The 21,349-nt window shown below is 46.1% G+C and overlaps 1 protein-coding gene across 2 annotated transcripts in view; it reads right to left on the bottom strand.

Moving 5' to 3' along the window:
- The window catches only part of DLG5 (discs large MAGUK scaffold protein 5), a 143,147-nt gene extending 135,124 nt beyond the window's left edge, over nucleotides 1-8,023 (bottom strand). For both annotated transcript variants that reach the window (XM_054982910.1, XM_054982911.1), the window contains exon 1: nucleotides 7,302-8,023. In XM_054982910.1, coding sequence (XP_054838885.1) covers nucleotides 7,302-7,671 — 370 coding nt within the window. In that variant the 5' untranslated portion in view covers nucleotides 7,672-8,023. The remainder of the gene's footprint in view (nucleotides 1-7,301) is intronic.
- Between the last annotated feature and the right edge of the window lie 13,326 nt (nucleotides 8,024-21,349).

Genomic DNA, 21,349 nt, shown 5'->3' with positions numbered 1-21,349 from the left:
TCTATATTACATAATACTTTTAAAAAAAATAAAGTGCAAAAGCCTGACCATTTTGATTCCTGTCCACTCAAATTATTTATCCCTTTATACTCCAGCAAGTGTATTCAAGCAGCTGATTGACTGTTGCCAAACAAGCCTGTAATTAATTGTGTCTGCCCTAAATTCCTTCATTAACTATACTCTAAATAAGGAAAAGCCAATGAGGAAATGTGCCACAGGCTTTATCAAATGGAAACAGATATGATGGGGACCATACATATGTATTTCTTTTATCCTATACAAAAAACAGAAACGTTCTGCTTGGATTTAATAATAAAAACAATTTAAAGGGCAATTTTCCTCTTTAGGAATTGCAGTGAAATAATACAGAGCTGTCTGCTTACAACAGCAACAAACTACAGTAGACTGGGTTCCACAGAGTACACAGTTAAATGAGGTCTAAAAGTGGCACACTGGAACTAGTTTAAAACATTTTGATTTCGCTTCCAAGAAGCCATTCAACAAGGAGGCTGGAGCTCTCCAACAGAGACACACAGCAGCATCCTTTCAGAACAATAACCCCCCACATGCTCCGACTTCTTTTGGAAATAGTTTTGATAGTTAAACCAGTTTAACAATTGGTTTAACTCATGAAGTGTAGATGCACCCTTTATGTATCAAAAGATTTCATACCGAAGGTAGAATGGCAAGGGTTGACCACCAATCATAACTAAGGACTATCCGACAGTATTAAATTTAACACCTTGGATCAGAGGTCTTCAAACCATAGGTCTGAATGCTCAGGTAACATTGTGGGACACCCCCACACACTCCTGCAGGATCACGAGCTCCTAGAGATGGCCTTTTTTTGCTACTTTTAGGGAAGATCTGCTGCTAGTGTAGAGAGCACGTTTATGCAGAGCCACACCTCCTGGCTCTCTTTGCACATGTATCAAAAGGAGCAGGACAGCAAGGCAAAGATCACTCGTTAGTGAAAAGGATTCCTTTTGCGGCTTAGGGTTAAAGGCGAGTGCTGAGATGAAAACTACAGCTTTGCTTATGGTACACCCATTCATAATAGGAAAAGTGGCTCAAAATAACACAGCCCTGAATATATAGTCTACAGTAGAGATGGGCATGAAACTGGGAAAAAAGAGACCCTGAGTTCCGTGGTTCATCTCATTCCACGAACCACGAACCACAAACTTTCACAAAATTGTCCCATTTCACGAAATGATTCATTAGGTTCGTGATGGGGCCTACAATGGCCCCTTTCATACCCAGAGATGCCAAACTCGCAGGGAGACTTCAACAGGCTCTCCTCCATCCACCCTCCAAGTAGCTCTTTTCAGGCTCTCTTTGCTGACTTTTCTCTCCCATCCTCCTGGACTCCTGCTTTCTGCCGCTGCTGGGAGAAAAGTCAAGCGGAGTGGATCTGCTTGGGTTTTCCTCTCTTCAGGTTCTCTTTGCTGACTTTTCCTTCCCATCCTCCTGCTGCTCTGACATGCTCTCCCCGCTGCCACCTCCAAGTTCTCAAAGGCAAAGCTGAGCAGAGTGGATCTGCTCAGGATCTGCTTCAGGGAGCTTGGGGGCAGGAAGGCATGTCAGAGCAGCAAGAAGTCGGGAGGTAGAGTGTCAGGGAAGGGTTCCTGAAGCCAGCAAGCAGTGAGCAGTGGCAGAAGGAGCTGCTGAGGCTGCCGCCGCCACTACTCCACCATCCTGTTCTTAAAAACGGAGAAGGGGAACAGAAAGGGGAAGGAGTATCTGACTACAGTTTGCAGGTAAACTTGCGCAGGCCCACATTGCTCAGCTCTCAGGTTGGTAGGGAGAGCTGCCTATCAAGGTTATGTGGGCTAAGATTGGGATTTCCATGGCAGCAAAAGTTCTGCAGACATTCCGGGCCTATGTTGCCTTGGGAATCAATGGATTGACGCCAGTCTGTCTGGCATCACAAAGCGTTCACGAATTGAACGAATTGGCCCCAAAAGTCGTAGATTTCATGAAAAATGCGGCCCCACGAAACGCGTTTTCGCGATACACAAGTTGGGCCAATTCAATACAAAATTTGATTCTTATTTCAATTCATGCCCATGTCTAGTATACAGTCCTTGGACGAAGGAAACCCAGGAACTGAGTGATACTTTCCTGCCTGTTAGTACTAAAAACCAATTCAGAGTGGAATTACTATAGTGCCAGTTCCATACAACTTTGGGAGTGAGGTTTAGCCCACACACAATTTGGCTAGCAGTGGAAGACTCTATAACGCCAGCAGGTGCTCATAAAGGCACCATTGGATCTGGTGGATCGTACAAATGGAAGCTTGATTGCAGTGTTTGCATGACTGTTTCTTTTAAGTAAAGCAGCTTCAGGTCTCACGCAGGCAGAGTCTCTTTGAGAGGGAGGTCAAACGTATCTTCCCTAGTAACCACAGTAGGCTGATGTTCATGCTGAGAACCAGAGATCTGACATGATACTCCAACAAAAGCCATTTCTATCGTAACTATGGATTTCATGAAACAAGAATCCTAAAGTGTCAGATATTGCCAGAAACTGCTGCTCCGGCTCAAGCAGCACAGGTTCAAGTTTCCTTCTTCACACATCACCCTCCAACAAGTGCCATTCACAGTCTGAACAAGTCTCAACCTAGCCTAAGTCAGAGAATTGTTACAAGGATAAACTGGGATAACGATATCTGTCACCTGCAGCTATTTGGACTAAAGGTGAGATATAAATATGATAAACTGATTTGAATCAAGCCCTGGCGTGTCATTTGTTTTCCATTAACCTTTGCACACCATTTTATGAAGAACAACCAACAATAATTCATTAAGAGAGGTGTTAAAACAAGTTGATTCAGTCACATACATGCAAATTTAGTTCACTTATATGCTTGTTACACACACACACACGTTTAGCAATGTTACTTTGAGAAAGGAAGCTCTGATTCTTTAAAGCTTATACCCAGGAAATCTTGTGGGTCTTTAAGGTGCTACTCAACGCAAATCCTGCTCTTCTGCTTTGGTCAAGAGACTCATCTTATTTGATTTTTTTAGTTTACTTCATTTGTACTCCACCTTTCTGCCCAATTCCTAAAGCAGCTCACATCATGCTCCTCTCTCTTCCATTTCATCTTCACTACAAGCCTGTAAGGTAAGTTAGGCTGAGTGTGTGTGACTGGTCCCAGTTCACTCAGCAAGCTTCCATGGCAATGTGGGGATTTGAAGCTAAGTCTCCAAGATCCTCATTGTCAACTTTAAGTTGTTCCAGATTTTCTATTCCTTGGCTCAATCATCAACCAGAAGAGAGACTGCAATGGAGAAATCAGAAGAAGATTGAGAATGGGATGAGCAGCTGTGAGAGAGCTAGAGAAGATCCTTAAAAATAAAGATGTCTCTCTGGGACCCAAGATCAAGATAATCCAAACTACGGTATTCCCCATTATTATGTATGGATGTGAAAGTTGGACAGTGAAGAAAGCTGACAGGAAGAAAATTGATTCATTTGAAATATGGTGCTGGAAGAGAGTTTTCCGGATACCATGGACAGCCAAAAAGACAAATAAGTGGGTACTAGATCAAATCTGAAAGACTTGATCAAAGCTGAATTCTCCCTAGAACTAAAATGACAAAACTGAGGCTATCATACTTTGGTCACATAATGAGAAGACAAGATTCTCTGGAAAAGTTAATAATGATAGGAAAAGTGGAAGCAGGAGGAAAAGAGGAAGACCTAAAACAAGATGGTTTGACTCCATAAAAGAAGCCACGCCCTCCAGTCTGCAGGATCTGAGCAAGTCTGTTAATGACAGGATGCTTTGAAAGTCTTTCATTCACAGGGTCACCATAGGTCGAAGGTGACTTGACGGTACATAACACACACACACACTCCAAGATCCTAGTCAGTCTACAACAGCTCAAAATACAAGGAGCTCTAGGTCATTACCATACTACTGCCTCATAAAGTGCTGAGTACATCCTGAATAGGGGTATCACTCACAGCTATGCACCCTTGACTTGATCACAGACATTCTTACGCCTCTGGGCTTGGAAACCATTTCCTGAGACCATACAGGGAACAAACCCTCCCCTTTCTTTGGAAACAGCATCTTTTCCCCAAAGCCAAGAGCTGATCCCAGCTTTCTTTTGCTTCTTTGGTTCGGAAGATGCTTCAAAGAGGCCAGGTGGCAACACTTCTGCATCTGCCAAGTGTGACCAGCTGCCCCCCATGGTAAGACAACACCTGGCGTGGAATTTGCCAAAATTTTGTAGCCGGAAGCTATTTTGTGGTGACACCCACTACGCTCTCTCAAAATTCTAAAAATGCCCACAGGCTAAACAAGATTGGCGACCGATGAATAAACCATAGCTAGGAGACTGGGAAAAAGCTGATGCGCTCACAAGTTCCTCTCAGCCTAGTATGAATTTCTCTCTCCTCATCTTTGTTTTTGGAACTAGACAGTGATCATTACTGATCTTAACACGCACAGATTTCCAAACTCTGGCTGTCATTGGTTCATTCTGAAAAGGGAAGGGAAATTTACATATGAGAGGAGGTGGTTAGAGAAGCACACACAAATCTAAAGGATGGGGAGAACCCACCAATCATTCCTGTTCTCCTGGATATGAGAACACACAATGTTGTGCACCAGGCCACATTACAGACACACCAGCCCCAAAAGGGAAGTAATATGAAGTTCCTGTTCTTGAGACAAGCTACACAGAAGTATATTAACAAAGGTTTCTTCAATTGTGTTTTCCAGTATTGTCTCCTCTGCCTAACCAAGTAATGCAAAAAGCCTACTCTCTCTTACTCCTCTCCACTTCCTACACTGGAGCTGTTCAGCATACCACCAAACAAACTATTCAAACAGGAAGGCTCTGTTGTCATTCTAACCATATACAGAGTCAACTCTTGTTGTCATATTCCGTCAGACTGTTCCAGTTCAGTCAGCCGGGAACAGCAACAACTTCAACACTTTCAATTAGTCCCTGAGATTTTAACTGCTGATCATCATCCACTGCAGTGGAGTGCTTGACGGAGCACAAGACTTTGCAGTTCAAGGTTTCCACCCTATTCTTGATCAAGTAGTGTTAATCAAATAAGCATGGAATTACTTCTGTAATACATTTCCAACTGCAGAGACATCCGTTTTAAACCCATGGATCTGTTTGGCTCGTAGAGATGCTTTCTTCCTGCAGAAGATGTCTTCCACTGGAGGAAAATGCTTTGGAAAGTAGAATGAATTTTGTGCTGGAGTGAGGGAATGCTAAGCCTCATAAACACATCACATTTAGGGGTAAAAAGACAGAAAGTAAAAACCAAAACAAAGATAAGCTATGAAATAAGTCACGTAACATCTGCCATGTGAAAACAAGTCAGGTAACGTGAAAAACAAATAAAGTAACTGACAGTTCTTTTGAGCCCAAAGTACCCACTCGACAGACCCACTAAATAATTCAAAGCTGTGGTCTTTCAATTATCGTCTTCGGGGAATGGGTACTTCCAGATCACACAATCACTCTGATGCAGAGACATGGCAGCATTCCTGCCCAGGGAGGAAAATTGCCATTTCACACACTCTAAAAAGAAGCTTGTTCGGGCATCAGAACGTCTCCAATTTTAAGACAGAAAACTCATACAAATCCTGTAGTTCAATTATCAAGAGTTTGGGAAATACCAGCCAAGTTCAGACAATATATGCAAAACACAAGCCTGATATCCGGACAATATTCAGACAATAAGCTGCAACTGCTCTCCAAGTTGATTGAAAGCTTCCCTATGTGATCGCATTGCTGACCACGTACAGATGTCTCAGCAAACTGGAGCTGTCTTCTCCCCCCACCCCACCCCCCGCCCCAAATATAAATTGGGATTTACCAAAGGTTTGTAATTCTGGGTTTGGGGAGGAGAAACAAACTTCAATTTGCTAATGCTCCTGCTTTGGGAGGTCATGACAAACCGTAGTTTGATCAAACCAGAAAGAATTCCATCAAGATGACATGGGTCAAGGAGGGAGGTGAGAGGTATCTACAAGCAACAAACTGTGTTTGTGCCCAACAGAAGTTTAATTATAGCTTGCTACGATACCCAAATGTGCCTACTAGGTTAATTCCAGCAGGTGCCATGGGCAGGTTGTCCATCACCTGTACACTGTTGTTCCAAAATGCATTCAGGAGCCACAGTATTTTTTCCTCATTCCCAAGAATGTGAATTTCCCAAAATGTATTCATGATTATGCTTCTCAAGAATCTGCTCAGGTATGAAATTGCTCAATAAATCCTAACAGCCACTGCCTAAAGCAACATTTAGTTAGCACCCACCTTCCCAACAATGATACAAAATCACTTAGTTTGCACTACATCCCTTACTGATCTGTTTTCCTCTGTACTCTATCAATAGGGTCAATGCAGTGCAGTGCGAGGGGTCATCTCAGGCCAACCCCTACCAACAGGAAACTCATCTAGGTTTAAAGCCATTCCCAATTAGATTGGAAAAGTTCAGCCGCTGCCTTCTTGAAAGGCTTTTGAGATCCCACAACTTCTCCAGGTAACAAGTTTCTCTGCCCAACTGTTGGTACACGCAGATCATTTCGCAATATTTACAAGCTGACTTTTCTACAACCTGAGCAGACAACTCTTCCAATTTATCACAGTGACAAACCAGGACCAGCCAACCTTCTTAGCAAGTCTGCAGTGAGTCAAATGATCAGAGCAGTGACAGCTAGGCAGCTTCTGAGCTGCCCAGCCACTTGTGGTATCCATGCTGCTGGACACCACAACTCCCCATGTAAAAACACACACACAGTTGTTTACCATCTGGATGTGCAAATTCTGATGCACAAGATTTCACACAGAAGACCTCAACTATGGGCTCATTTTTTCATTTGAAGAGGGCCTGTCAAACTGATGTTCAAGAAGTGGTTGGAAAAGATGCCGCCCATCGTCATGGGTGGAAACTTTTACCTGCTCCGGTGCTACCTTCCGATACCTTAACCCAGCTTTGCCTGATGAAGACTTCTACAATACACAAACCCTTGTACAAATTTAAGCAGAACTTAATATTCCCAAGCAAAACAACCCACAAAAGTATCACCCTACCAGTTTATATGATTTCTCTTTACACATAATGAACAGTAGCCTGCAAAATCATTTTAGTTGTAGCTTTTGAGGAAGAGGGGGGTCGTTGCTGCTAGAAGTGTCCCCCCTCCAGTTTGTTTTTAAACACTTGTTGGCATTTTAACGGCGCTGTAAATCGCCTTGAGAGCCACAGCCGCGCCTCAACCCTCGCCGGGGTAACTGTCACCGCCTCCCCTCCCCACTCACCCGCCGTGTCTCCGGGCTGCGCGCCGGCCGCGCCGTTGTTCAGGTAAAGGATGGCGAGCAGGTGGGGCTGCGTCTTCTCCAGGGCCACGCGCAGGTCCTGGAAATGGTCCCGCTCCTTGGCCAGCAGCAGCTGGATGAGCAGCTCGGCCTTGCAGGCGCTGCCGGCGGCGGCTCCTCTCTCCCCGCCGCCCGCTTCTCCTCCTCCTCCTCCCGCTGGCGGGCTGAGCCCGGCTTCGCGGAGCTGGTGCAAGTCGTGAGGGCCGAGGGCGCCGGCCGCCTCCAGCAGCTCCACCACCCGGTCCACCTCGGTCATGGCCTGGGCCAGGCTCTGGTGACACTGGGCCAGCAGCTCCTTGTGCTTGGGCTCCATGGCAGCCGCCCCAGGCGCGGCGCCCCAGCCCGGGCGCGCCAGGCAGGGAGATGCGCGGAGTCTGGCGGCTGCCCCCCTCAGCTGGCTTCCCTTCGTCCCCTCACCACTGGCCCCGCCTCACACACACAGCCGCAACTTCGCTTCGCTTCCCCTCGCCAGACAATGGGACCAGCGCCGACACCTCTGGCGCGTTCTGCCCGCTCCACGGCCCCAGGGGCTCCGCCGCCGGCTCTCTCCTGCCGCCGCTTCGGGGACTCGCAGGGGGTGGGAGCCGGCGCCGCAGCCCCGCGCCCTACGCCGGCACAAGTTCGGGCGCCAGGCGAAAGCACTGTTGCTCGCCAGGCAGCCTCCTCTCCCCGCTTCCCTCAGCAGCTCCGCCCGCCCCGCTCTCTACCCCCCCCCCCAATACTTTCTGCCTCTCTTCCCACTGAGTTGCCGGAGCCGCTTTCACCGGCCCCTCGGGGGGCGCCCGACGCCCCGCTCCATCGCCGCCGCCTCCAAGCCAACTTCACGGCCGCCCGGGCTTTCCTAAGGGGCGGGGGCGCTTCTGCCCAAAGGGGGGGGGGGGGTAAGGCGGCTTCAGCTCCTCCGAGCGCCTCCTTTCAGGAGCCCCAGCAGCCGCGCGCAGCCATATTGGCTGCACTGGGCTTTTGCTGCTCCTGCTGCGGCTGCAGTTTTGTCCGGCTGCAGGAAATGCATTTCCCCGCCAGCCTGGGGCCGCCTTCCCTCCGGAGAGGAGACGGGGGGGGGGGGGAGAAAATAATACACCCAGCCCGGCCCCCCTTCCTCGCCTGCCCGCCTCCCTCTTCTCAGCGAGGAGAAAGAAAGAAAGAACGCGAGGAGGAGAAAGGGAGCGCCGGAGCAAGAAGCCCCGCCGAAGAGGAGGAGGACGCGGCGGCGGCAGCGAGGGGGATCCGGGCCACGGGCGTTCCCGCGCGCCTTACTCCATGCTGGGCGTTCTCGGGGCTGCCGCGGCTCCTCGCCTCAGCGAAGTTTCGCCCCCGCCGCTCCCAGCCGCCGCAGCTGCCTCCGCCATAGCTCGCCCGGGCTGTCAATCAACGGCGCCCTGGCTTGGGCAAATGGGAGGTGGAGCTCCCTCTTTCTCCAGCCGCTCCCTGGCTCTGTGCAAGGGAGGCCCAGGCCCGCCCCGCTCTCCCCTACTCACCCCCGGCGGCGGCACCTGGGAAGCAGGTAGGAGCCGAGCGGCTTGGGGAGGCAAGTGGAGCGTTTGGCAAAGGCTGGCCGCGGTTCTCTCTCCGCTCTCAGATTCGCTTCCGATACCCGCTCTGGACTAGAGAGCCATTGTTGGGACAGACGCCACCCGAGGGCCAGTCGCAGTCCCTAGTAACACTCTCAGTACAAATGCACATCCTTCAATATAAGCATACTATTAGTGCAATGATGCGCTCTTGTATAAATGCTAAGTGTTATCCCAAACACTTTGTGCCTGTTGTAATGAAGGTCTTACAATAGAAAGTGACCCGTCCAGGCGCCTCTGCCCCTTATTGCGGATAGAAGGGCTAATGCTGAGAGAAAGATGCTCCCTTAAGAGCGTTTAGTGAGTTTATGGCCGCGGCAAGACTCCAAGGACAGATTTCCTGAGTCATAGTTGTTGTGTTTTTTAGTCACTATACTATACCAGTTCATCATACACATTACACAGCACCCAGGATATGTGAAGGATACACATTTGTCACATTCAAGTCACAATGAGCTATAACAACAGCAAACCCCGTCTGGCTTCATCCTCTGATAGCAGCAGGTATGGCGGCTTCGTGACTTGACAAAATTATGCTTTGTGTTTCTGTATTCATCTGGTGTTCAACCTTTCCAAGCCCCCAGTTCCAGTGAGTTGCAAGCACATGACAGGAAGTCTTGGGATATGGAAGAGGGGAAAACCAGTGTTATGACCTTACCAGTGTCAAGGCCAGAGCGACTGGCAAAAGACCAAAAGATTTGGGGACAGTGATAAACAGGGCTTTTTTTCAGCTGGAACGGGGTGGAATGGAGTGCTGGCACCTCTTGAAAATGGTCACATGGCCGGTGGCCCCGTCCCCTGATCTCCAGACAGAGGGGAGTTTAGCAGCGCAGAGGGCAATCTAAACTCCCCTCTGTCTGGAGATCAGGGGGCAGGGCCACCAGCCGTGTGACCATTTTCACCGAGGGCGATTTAAACTTTTAAAAACTACCCCCTTGTTCCAGCTGACCCAAAGTGACGGCATTGTGCGGTCCTGAGTTCCATCACCTCTTTTCCCAGAAAAAAAGCCCTGGTGATAAATAAATTGTTATGTAGGCCCCAGAAACCTAATTAAAGGGTTCCATGTTTGGGCCGTTAGCAGAGTCTATCATGTGGCATAGGAAGCGTGATTATAGATGGTTGTGAGCTGGTTCTGCTGGCTGGTGTGTGTGCAGGAATGAAAATAATAAAAGCATACACTTAGTTTATATTGAGAAAAGAAATAAGTGTTCTTTATTTCAGGAACTCCATACTCTGATAGGAAAGGAGAGACAGATCCTAACTACTTATCTAGCCTAAGGATGGACATGGATGGCAGGGCAAGGCCTGCATCCATGCTGCCAGGATGGAGGGAGGAGAGAGGTGTTGCCTGGAACAAAACCAGGAAGAGAAGGAGTGAGAGGGAGGAAGTCAGGAGGAAGAAATCCTGAGAATAGCAATCTGCATATTAAAGAACAGTCAGCCATAAACGATAGTAAACACGGTAAACAGAGTGCCCTGACCTCTCTATCTTTCTCTTTGGTTTGTCCCTCCCTGAAACCTGAGGAGAGAGACAGCGCTGGATCCTCCTCTTCCAACAGGCAGCAGTAGGGTTGCCAGTCCTTAGTGGGGACTGAAGATCTGGCATCAGAATTGATCTCCAGGCCAAAAAATTAGTTCCCCTGGTGAAAATGCTGCTTTGGAGGGTTGATTCTATGGCATTATACCCTGCTGAAGTCCCTCCCTTCCCCAAACTCCACCCTCTCCAAGCTCCACACCCCAAATCCCCAGGAATTTCCCAACCTGTAGCTGGCAACCCTAGCAAATACAAGCCAAGCACCATAATGAGGAACAAGTCAAGAGCCAAAGCTTTTTCCTGATTGGCGTGAAGCCCTGACTCAATGTTAGAGAATCTGTCTTACATAGAGAAGGTTTCAGGTGCAGTCCCTAGCATCTTCAGTTAAAAGGAACAGGTTGCAGGAGATGGGAAAGACTCGGAAGAGCTATTGCATGTCTGAGTAGTCAAGAATGACCTCGATAGAGCAATGGTCTGACTTGTGTGTGTATGTGATTCATACATTTTATAATTTGAATATTTTAATTTTTTTTTATATCAACTACCTTCGGAGCTTGGTGGTTAACGCAGCATGCAATGATTTTAAAAGGGGGAGCAACCAGGAAAAGAAAGTATTAGCATCCTCTCTCAGTTCACCTCAATCCAGTGCCCATGGCCAACATGGGTTTCCTGGTGTCCATTTGCTTCTTCTTCAAAGAAAAGAACCCGCCCCGCCTTTCCTCTGCCACATTGGAGCAGGAGGTGCTTCCAAGAACCCAGGAGAAGTAAGTTACCTTTTCGTCTGCAGGGAGAACCCATTCTGAACCGTATGCCTCCATTGTAAAAAGACACTTGGCTTGGAACTTTGCATCGTGTCATGATTCACACCATGATAGTCATTTTGTGGTGGTGTCCACTCCTTGGTTTTAAATATTTGCAAATTTGCATGCATGTACCCTATTACATGTATTTTGAAATATCTTTGAAATTGACTGTACTGACCCACACTGTATAATCTGCCTTGGGTCTCAGTGAGAAAGGCAGGCTGGTATAAATAAAGTTAATAAATAATAACTTGGGATCCAAGAGCACTATGATGCCTACTTGGGTCTATTGTTAGCAGACTTCCTTGCAGGTTGGACTGGTCCTTCGGTACTTCTCTTGTTTAGCCTATGCTGGATAGCTTGCTTGAAACCCTGCCTGATGCTCCTCAGTCTCAGGATCTGTTTCCTACAGAGTGGGGCATTGCATTATTAGGGGCATTGCACTGTCTACCACAGTGGTCAAGTTCCACCCCACCCCCTGCTAATATGCAAAACAATTTATATTAGTCATGGTGTCCTTAGAGTATATGTGTTTCCTCTGCACCAGTTCCACGTTGTTGGGAAAATGCCCTGTATAACAATGCTAGGGCCATGGGATAAGATATACCAGAAAGGGGCTGTTAGTGAAACAGGCTGCTCTTCACTCTCTCTTACGCAGTTGCTGAGTAACTGAGAAAGTAGTTGTCAACTGGGAAAGATAAAGAGAAAAGGGACTCTGAGTCTGGGCAAAAGGCGACTGCTTAAATTGGTATCTCACCAGAGAGTCCTATCCTCCACTGTGGTTCAAAAAAAAAATGATGTGGTTGATACAGGAGGAGATGATGGCATCCATACCTACAGACTTGACTACCATCAGTGGAAGACATCTTTGAGGTAGGGTTCGAATACAGATTGTGGGAACAAGGAAAGAGACAGAAATAATAGAATGGCACGTGCCCCTTGGTTTCCTGTTCAATCTGGAAGATTAATCTGTCTCAGCCTGCTGGGTAGGGTGGCCCTGTTCCCAGCACCAACAAAATAAAAGTGTACAATATGATGGGTGAGGTAGAACATGGTTGATGCTGCATGTTGAGAACTTGGTAGTGCCACCGCTGTTCACTCTTGATGCCAGAGCTAAGACTCTGAGGGAGGGAGCTCCAGGTTGAGCCAAAGAGGGAATGATGAGGGATCCTGGAATGAGAAAGAGCTTTCTTAGCCCTAGGGAGTTTGCAGGAAACACTGAGGCGATCTGCTTGGGAGAGGCCCTGGAGGACAGAGCTGCAAGTCTAAAACATACAGATACCTTGAGAAGAACAGTCCTCTAATCCCAGTGGTTCAGGCACCCCGGGGGAGATTTCCATATATTCAGACCTGGAGAGTCTGCAGAAGTTCCAATTTAAAGCGAGCATTTCTTCTGTTGTTAAAGGAGAAGTTAGTTGCGTGTTTGTTCACTTCATTTATACTCTGCCTTTCTCCCCAGTGGGGACATAAAGTGGCTTACACTGTTCTTCGCTCCTCCGTTTTGTCCTCACAACAACTCTGTGATATAGGTTAGCCTGAGAGCACATGAATAGCCCAAGGTCACCCAGCAAGCTTCCATGGCAGAATGGGGATCTGAACCTGGGCCAGCCAGTTTCTAGCCTGACAGTCTAACCACTATATCATGCTGACTTTCTGTATTCTGCTTTGATTCATGCAGCTGGTTAAGTGTATCGCTGTAATGCGCCTCTCAAAAAGGGAGCAGGGGCATTGCAAGTTAAGTGATCAGCAGAATTTTGACATTCAAGAATCGCTACGTATTTTATACATCTTTCCAATCTATTATAAATAAACCAAATTCAATTTTTGTTAACGCTCATTTGAAAGCCTATCCTGTTCCTCTCTTTTGGGGTAAAAACCACCTCTTAGGCTGGTTGAAAATATCTCAATGATAGATTCCATCCGGGGGAGTCTGTATATTGGTTGTGGGTATTTTTTAGCCCTTCTTTCTTATAACCTGTAGTCCTCTTTTGGAGAAATCAGGGCCATCTGCTGGAGATTCTCTGCCATACCTGCTCACACATGCCACAATCCCATTTCATTATCCAAACGATTGATTGATTTCAATTTCTGTTCCGCCCTCCCTCCACCAGCAGGCTCAGGGCGGATCTTAGAGCATGTTCATATTACACATTTGTGATAGAGATACCCATAATTATTTCCAGGGAGAAATTATAGTTCCTCAGTAATACTTATTAGTCAACAGTCACATCAGCTAGAAACTATTGCTAAGACCCCTTTACAGCCTTGCAGTGCTGAATTAACCATCCAGTGGAGGAAAATGCAGCCATCACCAGGTTCCAGGCTGTTCCATAAATGTTCTTAGTTGTTTCTTAATATGGGGTGCGCACATTTTCTCCATCCTGTCCTGGACTCTTTTAAAATTAAGAATGAGGTGGCCATTCCATTATCACAAGACATGAAAGCAGCCACTGTGTAACAACTTCGTTCTTAACAAAGGACTAATTAAACCATGGCTACAGGCCCATAAGGAAAACTTACTTGTGTGACATTCTGTGCAGCTAGCTTCATGTTTAAATGGAGCCTTCAGCGTGTCCCTTTACCTAACGGGTGCCCTGGTTAAAAAAAAACTGACACTCTGAGGAAGCAAGATAATCATCCTTAAGGGAGTTCACAACCACGTGGAATGCTGTACAAGTAAGTCTTGTTTAAACACTTACCACTATATTCAAAGCAGGCCTCATAGTAACCAGAGGCACACAGCCAAGAAGGACTGTGGTTGCTAGGCAACCTGCAGGCCCCTCTGTAACTTCTGGCCAGGCTGTCTGTGAGGAGTTGGGAAACAGCTGGGTCTCCAAGTTCCTTCTTCCCTGAGGTTGCAGTCTTGAGATTCCTCTGTTGTTTTTCAGCCTATAAGAAGATGCTGCAGCTGTGGCATCTCCCATACATTTGTCAGCCGTTAATTCGTCTCCCAACTGCTAAAATTAGCAGGACTGTAAGGCGTGTATCCTATCATTCTGCTCAACAAAGTTGGAAGCTGCCCTCCAATGTTGGTGGCTTTACTCCAACAGAAGAGATGCTGAAGTTGAAGAAAAGCTCCTTCGGATGGAGGAAGGCTTTTGACTTTACTGAGCAGAGTAGTCTGCCCAGGTTGCTTCAAGTAGTGTGCCCAAGTTCCCTTCAAGTAGGGGAAGAGATGGATTGAACAACTGCGCTGGGGGAGAAGGAAAGAAGGGTTTGTTTGTTTGTTTGTTTGTTTGCTTCAATTTATATTCCTCCTTCCCCACACCAGCAGGCTCAGGGCGGATTACACTGTATAAACATTTCAATAAAACATTACATTTCAAGATTTAAAACCACAAATAAATACAATATAAATATTTAAAGATTACAAAGTTTCAACAGCAGCACAGAAATCCGTCTGTTTCTCACCTAACCATCACTAGACTACTTCAACAGGTAACAGAGCTGTGCTGCTCTCTGTTCTTGCTGCAGAAGCAAAGAACAGTAAAGGGAGCGGGTTTAGGTTGCAAGATGGCTGCTCTACCTTTCCCTGGAATGGGTTCTAGCACCAGTTGGCCATGACTTTAAGAACTTGAGAATGGACATAGAGCAGGTAACACAAGTCTGCTATTGTAGGATCCTTTACTCAGAACACTAACCGTTTTCCCTAGGCCTGGAACCACAAGTCTTAAATATATATATATATATATAAACCACTGTCATGACCACTGGGTAACATCCATACACCACAGATGTCACTTCTTCCAGCTCCTATGACATAGTTTTCTCTTGTTTCACTTGCATGACCTGACAGGTTGGCTAGAAACAGTTCCCTTTTTTAACTCTTATGGAAAACAACTTTGGAAATATGAAGGGCTGTCATTTTCAAAACCACTGATGTCACTGCCTGGTGTTTGTGTATTGGTATCTATGGAGCCACATGTTTTCTCTCAAGTCATACAACACAATATATATATATATATGTACACCATGGCATTTTGTTAGTTTTTACCCATCTCTTGTCTTGCTCTCAATCTGTTCCACGGCTTCCATTTCCCTCAGATCCAGAAAATTATATCCCTGTGGTGAGCGCTTTTCAGCTGTAACTTTTAGGTCAGGATTATGTAGTTGCCCCAGTTGGACCCCTAGCACAGACTTCAACACCAGTTACACCCCTTATTAGAATGTGCAGAAGTTGCTCCAGAAAATTTGCTAGTTGAAACTGTTGGCTTCCCTCAAAAAACTGTGGGCTTCAGATGTTTCTTGAAAATTCAGTTCTGTACTGAATTCCAACTAATGGTTGGCCACAAGCAAAAGGGGGTGTGGGAACAGGGAAAGATGGCACCACAGTAGTGGCACAATGCCACTTCTGGTGAATATCAGAAATGATGGCACATTGCTGGTGTGCCATTTAGACACAAATTGGGTTGCCTAAATCCTAGAACATTGCCTCAGTGTCACACTGGCAAGGTTCTCCAAATTTTCTGCTACCATACGTTACTGTATCTCTTTCACTGAATGTTCTAGCAGTTGTTCATTATTGCACTTTGCTCAGTGAATGTCCTAGCTGTTGATTATATTGTATTTTTACTTGCATGGTATAATCCGCCTTGGACCTCAGTGAGAAAGGCAGACTATACATGAATAAATGATGCTGGAGACACTGACGCTGATGATGTCACTTCTAGGTAGTTGCTGGAAGTCTTATGGCACTGCTGGTGTGGTGTGACATCCCAGGGTCCATAGTGCAAAATACTACAGCATTGTTTTTAACACAGCTACAGGGAATGTATATTTGCCATGGGAAAGCGGGTACTCCCAGGGGCATCCCCATTCCTCGCTGAGGTATATAAAGGTGTACGGAGTGGGTTTTCTTTTAAAAAAATGATTAATGTGTTTGGTCCAGATCTGTAGATAGGATATCAAAATCCTGATGAGTGGTGAATGGCCCCAAAGTTACTGGTTTTATCTTCCCAAGTTCCACTCACATTATCGCATCAAACAACTGATTTTTGCAGAGTTAAAGCACTTGCTAATAAGTATCTGGTACGGAAATATACTGACCCCAATCCCTACATATCCAGACTTTTGTCTCTTCTCAACCCCTATCCCGCATCCATCTCCTCTTTTTCCTGCTGCATCCTCACTGATACAGCTTTCCAATCATCTTTAGAGTTAGTTAATGCAACCCAATCTGGATGAAGACATGTACCAAATATCCATATTAATTAGCCTAATTTACATGTTATGCATATACCTTAGGTATAAATACAGCACCCCAACAGGTGCTTGCTTGCTTCTTAGCTGTGTTTTCTCTGAGTTCAAGCCGGCATACTCTTTGTGTGTATGATGGGCGTGAGCCCCCACATCTATATTTTGGTGACTTGGGAGGTTTTTTGCGGGGGGGGGGGGGGCGTGTCTTACAATCTTGGGCCCTGTGCTCTTCTTGACAGGTCGTATGTTTTATTATGGTACCCACACCTACATATACACTAGGAGATTTAGGAACATTTAGGAAACTTCAGGTTTAACCAAGCTAATTGATTCAGCTAGTCAACCATGTATGTTTATGATTTCTGATTCTGTATGACACAGAGCATAAGTGACTATCCCCAATTTGCATGTATGTTGTAGAGTATCTGTTAGTTTGTGTATCTGCAGCAACTCCTTATTTTGTTAGTAATAAAATCCCATCATCCTGCTTGAATGTTTGTTTTGCTATTTCCCAGAACTTCAATAGAATAAGTCTTCTGTTCCTTCCTCATAGCACTGGTTAGCCCAACCCATGGGACCCCGACATAAGTTAACCCTGGTGGTGCCAGTCTGCACTTCAGATATGCTCAGCAGGATACCTCTGGGGCCAGAGAATAAACAAGTGGGCCAGCAGGCAATTAAAAGAGGGAGCAGGCAGCTTCCTTAAGTCTACTTCTGCCTGAGGTGAAATTTCTTGCTGATATTCTTCTTTCCTCTGTGGCTCTTTTTGTGTTTGAATGGTAAGCTAATGGGCTGGGGACCTGGGAGTTTATTACTTGGTAAAGCACCGTGCAAATAGGATGCTAGATAAGTGACTACATGTTTTGATAGCAAGACATCTCTGCTGTGCCCTGCTGCACAAGCAAAAAACATTACCATAGTGTGCTTTCATTCATTTACGTACCAGAACAGTTCTCGAGGACAGGTTTTGGCAATGATCAAGCACAGCCACTGGGCAAATCTTGGCAAAGTGGTCCCCTGCAGTGAAGGCCTTTATTATGCTGCAAGTGGGGCTTTTTTCTGGGAAAAGAGGTGGTAGAACTCAGTGGGTTGCCCTCGGAGAAAATGGTCACGTGGCTGGTGGCCCCGCCCCCTGATCTCCAGACAGAGGGGAGTTTAGATTGCCCTCTGCGCCGCTCAGCGGCTCAGAGGGCAATCTAAACTCCCCTCTGTCTGGAGATCAGGGGGCGGGGCCACCAGCCATGTGACCATTTTCAAGAGGTTCCGGAACTCCGTTCCACCGCGTTCCTGCTGAAAAAAACCCCTGGCTGCAAGGAATGGTCAACATGGCCAATTTGATTTCCCAGTATGTTCTTAGGCACACCGTTCAGGTGTTCATTTCCATAAGTGAGCCAAATTGCAAGCAAAGAGGGATGAATATTTGAGAGGAAAGCCGTAGGAGAACTCTGTGGCTATTCACATAAGTAGGGAGAGGGAGCCATTGGTTGAAAGCCAGTTTGCCTGTGTTCCTTTCCCATGTGTATGAGTCTGTGATCAGGGACAGTCCTTCAGGTTCTTGCTCAGTTGAAAATATGGGCCTCGTTTCCAAATTTAATTCCCGATTAGAGGTGGATGTGGCTGCCATTTTGTAATCCTGGCAGCCATATTGGTGGAGCAGGGAGAGTGGACACAAAAGGCAATGAAGGCTATCCTTACATAAGATATTCTAAACATTACAACTCGAAGAGAGAGAGTTTGCCATGAGGATACATCCCCATGGCAACGGTAACATAGATTGTAGCTCCTACTCTCTCTAAACACCAGACTCTTTATTTTCAACTTTTTTTTCACGGATGAATCTCAGACTTACCTTACTGAACTAGCTTCTTTGTATTAGAATCCTCATTATCCAAACCTGCATTATCTGAATTTACTGAATTTTAAAAAATAAATTTTTATGCTCCGTTAAGGAGTGGCTAGAATATTAAGAAGTTTGGTGCTACCTTAAAGGCTAGCAACACTTCTTCAGCTGAATATGAAGAAGTGAGCTCTGAGTCACAAAAAGTGCATGTGGAAATAAATGTTTTGTTAGTCTTTAAGAATGCACCAGAATTGTGTTTCATTTTGCTACAATAGACTAACACAGCTAACCACTAGAATATTACCTGTGCTCAGTTACTTTTCCCAGCTCCATTCCCTTGTCTATATAATGAGAACATTCAATTTGAAAAGAAAAGGAGAAAGAAAATAATCACTGTTTAACAATTAAGAGGTTCGTGGCACTATGAAGGCTAACACATGTATTGTCACATAAACCACAGGCTGCTTTGTCAGATCTTGAACTGTTAATGCATTTAGCGGGCAGATATATAGCCATCCAATCCAGGTGGAACATTTACCCTTTTGATTGACCTTGTTTACATCTGTGCTATAGAATGTTACGTAACACACTTAAGTCCTGAGAAACTGGTTCTTTTGGCCTGTTTGTAATATCCCCTCGTGCAACACGCACACATTTCTGCTGTTTGTAGTTTGGGGTATATATGTCTCTGCCAATGGAATGTAACAGTTTGCTAATCTAATGAAGTGGCCTCTCCGACTCATGAACTTGCTTATGCCACAGTATATTTGTCACCCTTTAAATTGTTAGAAGCAGGGGTCATTTTGTAGAAAAAGAGCTGGAGGAACTCATTATCATAGCTCATTAGCATATGCCACACCCCTTGACATCACGGAAGTGTGTCATTGGCATAACTGATTTGCATATGCCACGCCCCCTGACATCACCTATCCTGGCTGTTTTGGACCCAATCCTGGCCATTCAGGGTCAAAATTGGGCCCAAAATGGCAAAAAGGGGATGAAAATGGCCAAAAAGGGGCCCAAAATGATCAGGATCGGGCTGCTGCTGAGTGGGAGAGTGATCCACCACCCGTCAGAGGTCCGATCCAGGCCGTTTCAGCCCCAATCCAGGCTGAAACTAGCCCAAAATGGCCGAGAGTCGGGTGGGTGGGGCCACCTGACATGAGACCTCTTTGGGGAACTACCGGGACTGCGTTCCTGCGCGTTCCCCCTCGAAATGAGCTAACCCTCTCGAATTTGCCTTTAATGATTACTTACCTTCTTTTATGAACAAGTGATGTTTCAGGTATGTTATGTGATCACCTAGAGCAATTATTCCAATTCCTGATGGCCACTTCCTTTTCCCACAAAGCATCTCTTCTCCAAAACAAAGAGGCAATCCTGGCTTTCTTCCATCTCTATGGAGCAGGATGTGCTTGAAAGTGCATCTAAATAATATGTGTGATGTGACCCAGGTGAGGGTCTCACAGTCACATGTACTCTCCAGGATTCACCTTAAAAAACTTCCCAGTTGCTCAGCAAAGCTTGGATAGCTACAAGGGTGAGGAGTGTTTTTTCCCACCTTTCCTCCCACGCCATTTTCCTAGCAGAAATGGCCATGGAAGACTCCTGTTTTCCCTTTCCTTAGGCTCCACATGCCCTTGATCACATTATGATCCTCAAGAGTATATATATGTGACTGTGGGACACAAGCCCCAGCCCAGCTTGCATCAGAAGAGGAGGCTTCCTTTTTGTTTCTATAGGGAGCAGCTATTCGGAGCCAGCTGCCTCCAGCTTGGAACCTCCTAGCTTGGCCCCAATCTCCTTGGCTGCCCTTTTGTGAGTGGATAACCCATGCCCCCCACCATGATAGCTACTGTGTGGTGACTCCCACTACCTGGTCTTAGACATATCTACAAGCTCAACAAGGTGGAGGCATCCTGAATTAATGTTACCTCATTGGCAGTCTGCTTGTAGTAGCTGGGTCTAGAATGTAGCTATTATGATGAAAAGGGGCCATCTTGTGAAGGAGAACTCCATCTTCTCAAAGGGATTAGCATGGTAAAGCCTGTGTGTGGTTGTCTTAATGGACAAAGCTCCATCTCTGATGTCAGAGGCTACTGTTACCAATCACAAAATTACCAAAATGATATTCCCACCTGCCAAGCAGCTGTTAATGACTCTGTACTTCCATGATCCATTATTGGTCTGGCCCAAACTGGTTTGTCTTTTATTCAAAAATGATTGTTTGGCAAGGTGAGCCAATGTGAAATGGGAATGAAGGGGATATTCTAATGTAAAACCCAGGGGTGTAAGATTCTAGATGCTCTAGGGGATACTCTTCTAGGGGATTCAAGTTAGGGTTTGTGTCACACCACCCCGTTTGAAACCAACCATAAAGAAATTGGTCAAAGGGTAGGGGTAAATTATGTTGTGAACATTTCTCCAAAGCCTGCAACACAGGCACCACCATCCAGGCCTCTTCAAGGCTGGAGAAGCAAGGTCAAAAACATCCCAGTTAATTATGCTTACCTGGTCCAGCTGCAAATCCCAGGAGCCGAGTCATAGGTGCTCATCACAGTGCTATGTGGGTTGATGTAGCTGCAGAATGTTAACTCTAGGGTTGCCAGCTCCAGGTTGGGAAATTCCTGGAGATTTGGGGGAGTGGACCTTGGAGAGTGCAGGGTTTGGGGAGGGACCTCAGCAGGGTATAATACCGTACAGTCAACTCTCTAAAGTAGCCATTTTCTCCAGGGGAACTGATTTCTACGGCCAGTTGTATTTCTGGGAGATCTTTAAGTCCCACCTGGAGGTTGGCAACCTTATTTAACCCATATGTCATTGCGGAGCACTAACTGATTACTAAGATCTTCCCTGGTTGAAAGGCCTTTGGGCATAAAATGGAAAAGTCGCTTATGGATTTTACTCTTAGTGGCTCTTGTTCTTAGCATCAGTTTTTAGCCATGCCTTGTTCTGTGAGACCCTTTTGGATTACAACTTGTTTCGTAGCCCTGGACTCTGAAACCTGTTGTTGACCAAGAATGCTGTGTTACATCTGCAAGGTACCA

Source organism: Eublepharis macularius, chromosome 6 (assembly GCF_028583425.1).
Source record: "Eublepharis macularius isolate TG4126 chromosome 6, MPM_Emac_v1.0, whole genome shotgun sequence".
In the NCBI taxonomy this organism is placed as follows: domain Eukaryota; kingdom Metazoa; phylum Chordata; class Lepidosauria; order Squamata; family Eublepharidae; genus Eublepharis; species Eublepharis macularius.
The sequence above is the reverse complement of the archived record's forward strand: the minus strand, read 5'-3'. Positions and strand labels throughout refer to the sequence as shown.